Genomic DNA, 11,057 nt, shown 5'->3' with positions numbered 1-11,057 from the left:
CAATGTATATAATGAGTACTTTTAATTGTCCAATCTGATAACCATATATAGTACACTATATTGTTTTAGTCATATGGGATGTTCGGATATAATGTACGAACTCAAAAATTCAATTGATTGTACATGTATATACGTAGAAGCGATGCAACAGCTGCTAGTCCAGGGTTTTATGTCACAGGATATGAAGATATACATTAGTCTAGGGGCTTATCCAGAAAACCAGGTGTCACAATTTACACAACATAAATGCGTTGAACAAGCTGATGCAACATGGTAATTTTTTCGCGATGTATGCAGGTTTTTCGTGATGATTATCTAATGTACTGACGCAAAAACCTAAACACTTTGGATAATCTAGAGATATGTTCGGATTAGGGTTCATTCGGTTGCATCATCACTTTCCATGCTGACCCCCAATCCCTCGAAATAACATTACCTTACTTCATGAAGCATTATCAAAACACCGGAAATCCTACGTCAACATTGCTTCCAGTGAAGAATTAATATTGCCCGCGAATAAAAAAACGAATAACACATCGAGTTATCTTGCAGTGATTATTAGCTTCATGGTGATTTCTAACCTTCTGATTGAGGAAAAACATTTCATCAGCGATATTCATAATATGTTGTATTGATAATAGGCAAATATATCAAATGTACAGATCGGACACAGACAATATTTGAATAGTCTAATAGTCTTTTACCACACCGCCTTTGTTATATGTATATATATATTATCAAAATTGCTGTAATGATGATGGCTTAGTTTAGACTATATATCGTGGCCCCTTTCAACATTGTATTCAAATTGATGACTACTATATATATATATATATACATACACTACTCTGTAATACGTTTAATTTCTGTTCAATTGTAACAGGGTCATACATGTTCAATTATCTACATCTGTCCCTACGTTTTCCAGGGTGATAAAAAAGTAATTTCTATTGAATTATTGATTTAAAAGGATGTAATAGTGACTTATCCAATTATTGGATATCATTCAATATTCATTTATTTTTTGATACCGGATAAAGGGTGGGTTTATTCCATCAAACATGTGTCGGCCACTCATTCAGTGTTTTCTCGAAACTCATGTTTACAGTAGTTCCCTTTTCCTCCCTGTTCCGTGCTTTAGAGTATGTGTAACCCTGGGACTTCTGCGAATTGTGTCGGTGACTCTCCGATGTTTATGTAGATTCTATTCAACCCCCACCGATGTATATCGATTCCGTACAGGATTGTAGAAATTTGCTATTCAAAACACATAAAACCCCAGCGGGACATATATCAATAACTCGTCGTATCAAAATTTCCTGGAAAATATCTACAAATATATTGTATTAGAGCGAGTGCCTTTAAAACTGTTTGTTTTTTTTTCAGATTAATAATATCTTTTGGCAATTTAGATTTTTTTACATTCCAAATACAGAATATTTTTCCCGTTGCCTGGATGCCCGCAGCTTCTTCATAATAATCAAAATATTCCCCTGTGAAAAAGAAGATTTTTCCCGGAAAATGAAATTGTTTATATCCGGTTGGCGGTGTACACCTGAAAGCAGATGACAGCACTGATTCTGAGAATTGAGTCAATATTGGCGTGTTTTCATCCATTCCATCGTCCTGCCTTGTTTAATGTCACATTTGTTTCATTGATCCCACTGCTATTTGATGATGACCTGATTGATCTTAAGATGCCTTTGATCGTGTATTGATTCTCATAGCTGAAAATAGAAAAATTATATCCATGCAGTTAAAGCACGAAAATAGGCTTTTACGTATACGTGTATATTAATATATGTATTTTGAATTTTGTGGATAGAATCGTGATATTATATCATATCTTATTAGAATGAAATATATTACTATAATGAATAGATTTGATGATTATTTTGAATTTGAGATTTTCACAAGTAAAATTAAGTTGATAAGAAGGATTATACAACAACACTGTATTGTTTTTACTGTTCTACCGTCGTGGCTGAATATACGTTGTAAACAGCGACGCGCCTCGAGGTACCCTGGTGATATGATCTTATTTCACTACTGTCATCTTTCTAAGAATCCTCCCCGGAAAAGTATTCAACTTCCAAATTCTCAGAAAATTCCAGTACTTCGAATTAATGGGAGCAGAAATATGATTCTATTTCATTTGTAAGTACGCTAATTTGGCCGATGTCTGACTTTTCTTTGAAATTACGTGTAATATGTTCAGGCACGACATATATCGACACTTTGTCTGGTCATCAAATAAGCGGAGAAAATATTCAGTAGTTTTTAAACAGTTTAGTGTAAGACTTGCTATTGATGATCATTTCTAAATTCGGACTGAATCTCTAATCTGCATTGATTGCCTCAGTACTAAAAATACGGATTACGGCAGGCACACGTGTTGGTTGCTAGTTATTACATCTTACTGACATCATGTTTATCCTGAGTCGTTTTCTGATGTCGAGCGTATAGCTTCTTTTTTTTTATTTGCGAGCAGCTTGCTCGTGAGTTATCAATGAATCATTCTGCAGTCTCCTCTCTTGTTGAGTCAGATGATTATGCAACATGCCGGGGAGACAGGCTGAGCTTATGACGCATAGCTCACAGAAAATATGTCACCTCCGCCCTTTTTGATACGGATTTAAGTTTCGTGTGGAATCAAAATGTGTAAAACTTGCTTTGATTGAATATTTCAGAATGTTTTTACACACCCTCGTCAGAATAATATTTGCTGATATCGTAGAATCACATAGGGGTTTAGCTGAATGAATTGGACAATGTACCTTTTTGTTTTTTCAGAAGATGGTGCGCACTTTTATCAACATTTTACCCTTGAGATTAATCAGTAAGCTCCATTATTCGCCGCTATCTCTAAATAGTTCATGTGCACTCTACTGTTTGATTTAATTAGCAAGAGACAGGCTTAATAATAAACGACTTTGTCCTTATAAAGAACAAATGAATAAAGGTCCTCGTGTACTTTATCAACTACCGGGAGGTTTTTTCATCATATGAGACAATAGATGCATTCAAGTTAGATTTAACTTTGCATTGATTTTAAGTTATACTTCTTTTCGGGTGTGTGTTCGCAAAACAAGAGAAAATTTCGCTTGTTCTTGTAATGAAATTCCGAACTCATTTGAATGTATTCAACTGAAAGAGGATAAAGGATATTCTGAATAAAGTACTTTATCGTGTATTGTTAAACTGTTTGTCTTTTTAATCCAGGGATTGCGCTTCATTCTATTATTTCTGGGGCTGACTCTGCAGCTGAAATTTACTTCCTTGATATTCTTGTCATATAAAAAAATCCACGGATATGATTCGTATTGGTAACGCAATATATGTTCAAATGTTTGAGTCTACAATCTATCAGAATGGCCTTGGTCTTTAAACCGGATATCAATTCATCAATGTGTCATCCGTTTCCGTTTTGTGACTAAAATGCGTAGTATCAGTACAGTACTAAGTAATATAGATGGTGAAACGTGGCATTTGCCAATGGCATTACTAAATTGGAATCCTTTACTCCAGTCTCAATACCCGTACTACATGTATAATGTAGGAGAACGGTAGAAGTCGAACTTATCAAGTTGTAAACAAGGAGCTTCACTGTTTTCTTAGGCATCTAGAAATATATTGTTTTCTTGGCATCAATTTCCATACGATAACGTGTTGTATCATAAAGTCGGGGAATTTTCTCAGAAAAAAAGAAAATGTTGGTACGCTGTAGTATCTTATCCGTGTTGTGGTTTGGGGGATTTAACTTCACATAGACAGCCGTCAGTGATAATACTATATTACACTTTTTTCACCTATTCCCAGGGATCAACGAGTAGCTATCATCCAGGGCTGTTTATAAATGACAAGTCCCTCTGTCTATATTTACATATCGTCAATACCGATGTACTGAACAAAACCGGATGAATTTTGATCCACATTTTCGGAATAATACTCCAGGAACTTCTGTTGTCCTAAATCACATCTATTTTGGTAGCAGTGGTCCACTTATGAAGGAAAATAGTGTGAGGAGTCTCCCCTGGTAAGTGAGGCTGATTTGAGTATCCAACAAATTCCTCTCCTCTCCTGAATAACCTGACTACGAATGCAGGTGGCATAGAATCAAAAGTAAAGACAGGCAACCAGCCAACTCTCCTGTATAAAGCAAAGGTCTTTGTTGGTTTAGTGGTTGCTTCAGTTATATGGAGCTGGCTTTTTTGACGAATTCATGCGAAGTCAAGCTGTGGACCGCAAGACACAGACTTGGGACTACACAACATGTTGTTTCCATACACCGTAAGTCGAAAACTGCACCAGGCCAACCACGATAAAATACATAAAATTCTGAACAAAAAAGATTTTCATCGATTTATATACAATATATGCATTTTTATTCTAAATTTCATCTTCAAGATAGAAATATAGTACAGAAGTCTTTCAACTTTCTCATAACATGAAATTCATGTACAAGTACAAGTGATTTTAATAGTGAACGAAAATAAATCTCTCTTCGGAGTACAAAGTATTGGTAGAGAAAGACGAAGAGATGTGTGCGCACCTATCCCATACCAAAATGTCTGCTTCCAGTCTCGCCTCACTAGACAAGACTATCTAAACCTTTGAATAATCATATTATTCGAAGGTTTGAAACCAAACCTAACTTTAAACTGGATATACTCGATCCAGGTACAAAACACAAAAAAATAAATAAAAATACCTTTCTCTAACACGTTACCTATTTACAACAAGGTATAATGCCCTTTTTTTAGGTTTTTTTTTGGAGACAGATTAGGAATATTTTGATACATGAAACTATGGACTCTAGGTACAATTACAGCATGTACAATGATGTGTGATGTGATAAGGCTATGATAATATATTGTAGCACATTTAACCAAGCAGTTTTAAAGCACATTTACGAGAAAAATGGCAAATGCAGTTCAAGAACTGCTACATGTATGATAAGCACATTTATTAAATATTTCATGGAAAACGTAAACCAGAGTTTACATTTCTATGAATATTTCAACTCTCTTCAAATACCGATACTGTAACTGTTAAAATACTGCATCGCTTATAATGAACTAGAGTGAAAATGGGGGAATTTATACAATCATTTACCACAGGTTAAACCGGATATGCATCTGGAAATCTTATATAGGCATCGGTTCTCCGAGTTAAAAGATGACGATCACGTAGAAAGTACAATCACAACAGATCAATATGAACTGACTATCAAAAATAAAACCAGATTTCATCAATTTTGACAATACGACATTATAACTAGACAGGATTAATTAACCAAAAAATATTACATGACATCTATCGTATGATCGATACACACACTAGACACCTTGCTAATGATCTATGTGGGATAAATATTACATCTGAATATTAATTAATACATATAGATATACAGTGTTACGCATATAAGAACACCTTGATCCTATCTGCAAGCTGCAGTTGAGCTTTTGCTCTACATTACCATGACAACCAGTACCGTTAAATTAATCATGTAGAATCAGCTGTTTTTCGAATAGACCAGATAGAAGACATTTTTATCAAGATACACGAAACTCGAATTCTCTTTTTTGGTCCGATAGCGGGGTTTTAGGCATAGTTCGATGAAATTTAATACTGATAGCACATTAAGTATAGCAGAAATTTGTTTTGTCACCATCAGAATCGATAAACTTGACGTAGGATCAATCGGGATAAAAGAATCTATATATAAAACAAATTATGAATTCAAAAGATTCATTTTTCACCTTGCCACGCGACAGAAATTGACACATATACGACCTGACTAACAGAACATGATCGATATAGCCGATAATTTGACGTCATATACGCCTACATCACTGTAAATAGGGACGCGACTTACATTCTACAGCATTGTGCTCTACATCTAGAATTTCTGTTGCATTTGGGATTTCAGTGAACTTACAAATCATGTATTCCAAATATACATGTTGATATACATGTGAAGAAAAGTAAAAAGATTTACAATACCAAGCGGTATGTGTCTGCACAAATGAATCTAAAAAATAGGACACATAGAACATAAATATAAAATTATTCTATTTCTGTAGAAATCTATCTTTAAATGTTTTATTGTTTATGATGTTATTCACCTCTGAATGAACCCGGATTGTTTACTCGCTGGCTGCAATGAAAATCAATACCGCAGCCGGCAGATAAAAGATCTAGGGTAAAAAATGTAGGACATTCCTTCATAAAAAGTCGACAGCGAACATTGTCTGCTGACTCACTAGTAGACTAGTTTCTAGGTCGAGATTAATTAGCTGAAATTGTTTAATTAATAAGGTAATTCATATCAGGACATGGTAGAGATTTGAATTACATGTAATTCGATTCTGAGTTCATAAGAAAAAGTACATGTACCACCACATTGACGACACATACTTCCAAACCTATGTATACTATTATAGCACCAAACATCCTGGGCCTAAAAGAAGCACCTTAGTTTTTTTTTCCAATAAGCACCTAATTATTTATTCTTTTTTATTTTAGTAAGCAGTCGTATCATAAACCTGTCACTTGTATGAATGATACACTCAACAAAATTATAACAAATTTGAAAGTGATTGGTGAATTTAGAGCCAGAAATTGAAAGTAAATTCTTAACATTATTCTAACATGCCTACTGTAATAGGCCTGCCTGAAATATGTGGAATTCGGTATGCTAAGATTAGTTGCACTTTTGAAATCATAAAGGAACCATTGAAAAGTCGTAGAGGAAATGTTCACAGTTCGCATATATATATAGCAAATGCCACAATGAAGCCAAAAAACTAGTCTTTACCCTTGAACTACATTGCAAGCAGCAGAACAACAACATGCTGTGGTGCATACGTGCAGTTCAACATGGATCTGATATATCAGACTGCTGGTTGGATCGATTTTCCTGCAAGCGCCAGTATGAATAGTAACCGTCTAATGCTGTAACATTAATTTTTTAAGCGTCTAATGTGATTAGAGCGAATAATCGTGAAAAATACGATTTACCATCGGTTTAAATGTGATCATATATTACAAGTATTTACAGATTAAAGCGCGATACTGGCCATATATACGTTAATGAGATCGTAGATGAATTTTCCCTAATTTTGACCCTTACAATCAATCAATAAATGTCAAGAAAAAGCGTATTTCGTGGAGTGCAATATTTCGGGAAGATACGTTTTCATCTCATCAAATACTCCGCCAGATGCACCGTGTTATCGATATTTCAATATACACGTCTATATCACAATTTAACTAGCACAATTTTGGAACAATTTTCCTGATGATTGACGAGAAAATATAGGATTAGAAACAAAACTGAAGTAGATACCGGTATCGAAGTATAAAATATCACAAAGCACAATGACTTACACTCGTCTTATTCAAAACATTGCTCAGATCATGTTAATATGTAGCCTAATTAGTTTGAAGATTTCTCCTATTTCTGATCAGAATTGTGGTCCTAGAATCTAATATCACGAACCCAAGCATTCAGTTAAGATCAATAGCAATTTCCAATCACTCAATTTCTCATATTTTTAGCTGTTATTACACACACATAATATGATGTGCTATTTAACTACATTACATGTATTACTAAACGACAATTAAGCTGCCAAAGTTATGATTAGGCTTAGTCCATCATACGTATTATGATATATCTGATTATAGATACACGAATACATTATTATGTTGTTTATATACTGTTTCCCATACGAATATATTTGAACACAACGAAAAAGTAACGACAAATTTACAATTTGCGACACCACATGGACACACTTATCTATAATATTTAAAAAAAAAAAGGTTTTAAATCAGATCAAACGATGTGAAAGAAATATAGCACATTACTTAGTATTAAATGCTGTAACTGTGGGGAGGTTTGAATCCTCAGCATTTTACATCAATTTCAAGACGAAGCAATGAAAATATGTATTATGTATGGAAACTGCGTGTAGCATATAAAACGAGATAGCGCTCTTTCAAATGGCCTTGACATTTACTGTTTATACTAAAGATTCAAGTCTTATTCGATAAGGGTACAGTAGAGTGCAGATCACTCATTACATACTCACCACCAAAACTTGAACCAGACACCATACCACAAAATTCTCTCCAAAGTCTCTATTTCTTCGCGCAGTTGAAAACAAGATGAAACACTTTTCACGCACCTCAGGAAACAAAAGCTCGTATTCATAGTTTTTGAGACAGAACTTGTTCATCACTCAGTCACCACAACGATACATATAATATTCATAGGTACGAAGATTATACAAAAATGCTGCAACTTGAAAGTATATCACCGGGTAGAATATATATATATAAAACGTTTCGGTTTATAATATATCACATCAATGTTTATATCTATATACAGCGTATTTATTCACTAGAAATGTCGCCATTTTCATTTGCATATAGATGCAGTCGGATGAATGAAGAACTGCTCGATTAACGGCTTGACGAAATGATAATCCTCGACTTTACAGGAAGGACATTGTATAACGTGGCTATATTCGCTATAATACTGGTACCCGCCTAGCGGTCCTAGTATCATATTATTACAGCTCTTACATGAAAGACGCTTTTGGCAACACGGAGTCGCTGCAAATATGTCGTACGAGTACATCGTACCGAGGATCAGGGTACTGCCGTCCCAACGACGTTTGCACTGGTTGCAGAACACCGCCATCCCACCTTCTAAACACTGCATACATGCTGCCTGTAAAAACTGCAGTTTTCCGTCGGACATGATAGCGTAGGCTGAATCTGTATAGGCGACCGGCGACAGGAAAAACGTGCCGTCGATTAGCGGATACTTGTCGTAGACGTTCATCTTGTGTTTGCAGAGGACGCAACCGACCGACGTCGCTTTATAGGTGCTCAAATGCGACAGGATGAAACACCTGGTATCGTCGTTGCCGTGAGGTCCATCATCTTCCATCTTGATGTGGTACGGGTTGCGTTTCTGTCTCGGTAAGATGCCGAACGACGAGAAATCTTTGCGTTTCTTGAATATGTTACCGGTCATCGCCTGCGTTACGTCGTTGAAGAAGTCGAATTTAGCTTTGACTCCGACGATCGGAGTACACGGCGTACTCGGAGGAGTCGTGTCTTCCGGAGATTTCGAGCCGGATTCGCTGGCCGAACTCGGCGGACTCGAACCGGTACTGGTTAAGCTCAAATGACGAACTCGCTGGTATTCGTTGTGTTGATGCGGGTTTGAGTTTGACCGGTCTCTCTGTATCGGTACGATCTGAGGGTTTGACGAGTGACGCGGGTTGTTACTCATCACCGGCATCGGTTTTTCGTTACGTTTCTTGTTACGTTTCTTACCCTTGTCGTTTCCGGCGGCCGCCAACTGGGTCGGAGTCGGTGGAATGTAGTCCAAATCTTTACGAAGGTGACCGCGACCGCACTTACAATCGCACGCCTTGTACGCGAGGTCGTAGCCTTTTTTGGTCCACAGATTTTGCAGTCGTTGCTTCTCGCTCCAACTTCGAGCTCGACCACACGAACGAAGGTAAGCCAGAACTGATTGTTCCCATTCTTCGAAACAAGCACGGTGCATCCAACGACCTACTGTACACTTGTCATTGTTACACACTATACGGACAGCATCTTCTGGTTCGTTAACATTGATATGTTCCTGCAGGTCGCAATGCGGCGGAGCGCAACATTCGACCAGTTCGACGTGACCATTCAAACGTGGATCTCTATTCTCAACATCATGCTGCTGCTGCTGCTGCTGTTGCTGCTGATCTACATCATCTTGTTGTTGACGAGCAGCGACATGTTCACCTACAACGCCATTGCCATTATTCACGTGGTTGTTGTTGTTGCCCACCTTGTTTTTACCATGGTTTACGTGGTTTTGATGCTTGGAACTGTTGTGACGATGTCTCGGCATGGTTGCACACTAACTTATAAATCACCGCAGTAACTCTTTGACGGTAAAAGCCTTCTCAGCACAAGTGTAAAGACGCGTTCAAGTCTACAGACTGCAAAAGTACTTGGCTCGATGTCAGCATTTATCTTGTTTTGCAATAACACGGAGGCGGGGCTAGTGCCTGGGAATGCCAATCACCTGTTCAACTAGCCAACCAATAGCGCCACCACATTACCTCGTAAACAACACCACGTGGTTCACGATGTGTATTGCGCAATCAATATTTTAAAACCACTTGCGCTTTTTTAGGGTCTATCATAAAACGAGAATGACCAATAAAGCACTAAAACATTTGATTGTCACAAATGAACTAAATTTGGCGTTTATTAATTCATGGCGCCGCAATATTTAACCTAAATATATACTATAAATTCTTACTAGATGGCGCCACTTGACAACTGAGTGTCAAATCTTCAAGGCCATGTGGTACATGCGCGCGCCAGGTTTAAATTCATGAAAATTTTGACAAAAAAGAATCATTATTTAGCTCGTAGTATTCTATATTCCGCAAAATTGGGGTTGGTAAATTGATCTCGAACCTTCAATCCCGGTATCATCAGCTCAGCACCCCACCAAGTTATCGAGGCATTCAAAATGGTCGACGTCTTTCTTGAAAATGAAAATTGTATTTTTTTTCCGAGTTTTTAAATTTAGGCTTCCTTTGCCGGGGCGGGCCTCTCTTTCGATCGACTTCGCTTTGCATTGGTTGGGCAGTCAGTCATACACGTCGATATACCACCTGACTTAGCACGGCTGACTGAAGAGAGATACCGTTTGCTTCAATGACCAGAACCACTCACTGAACCACTTTTTTGCCTGCGAAATCTTACATTCGTTGATTCAGGACAAAAAATCAGCCAAAAAGAAAAGATTGACTTTTTAAGTACCTGACTAGACCTACAAATAAAACGACTGGTTGTTTCCTTTATTACTGACTTAAATTTTGAGACTTTTAAATCAGTCGAACCTAAATTAACTATTCATATAATTTTCATTTCCAGAGATATTGAAGAATTATGATCTCTGATTTACAAATGTCATTGATTGTTTTTGTGTCTGTATTATTCATCTTGCCTGTAATTCCTGT

The 11,057-nt window shown here is 36.8% G+C and overlaps 1 protein-coding gene across 2 annotated transcripts; it reads right to left on the bottom strand.

Moving 5' to 3' along the window:
- Positions 1-1,308: 1,308 nt before the first annotated feature.
- Positions 1,309-10,051, bottom strand: LOC141899385 (headcase protein homolog). Of its 2 annotated transcripts, XR_012618622.1 has the most exons (2): positions 8,100-10,051; positions 1,309-1,727 (listed from the first exon to the last, which is right to left on the bottom strand). XR_012618622.1 is itself a non-coding variant. In XM_074785650.1 (1 exon), exon 1 carries the CDS (start codon positions 9,929-9,931, stop codon positions 8,429-8,431), a length of 1,503 nt encoding a protein of 500 aa, XP_074641751.1. In that variant the 5' UTR covers positions 9,932-10,051; the 3' UTR covers positions 7,822-8,428. The 2 variants fall into 2 exon arrangements, 1 of the variants encoding a protein (XP_074641751.1); XM_074785650.1 differs by lacking the exon at positions 1,309-1,727 and having other exon boundaries at positions 7,822-10,051.
- Between the last annotated feature and the right edge of the window lie 1,006 nt (positions 10,052-11,057).

The sequence above is a fragment of the Tubulanus polymorphus genome, chromosome 1 (assembly GCF_964204645.1).
Source record: "Tubulanus polymorphus chromosome 1, tnTubPoly1.2, whole genome shotgun sequence".
NCBI lineage: Eukaryota > Metazoa > Nemertea > Palaeonemertea > Tubulaniformes > Tubulanidae > Tubulanus > Tubulanus polymorphus.
This window is presented reverse-complemented; position numbering and strand designations above follow the sequence as displayed.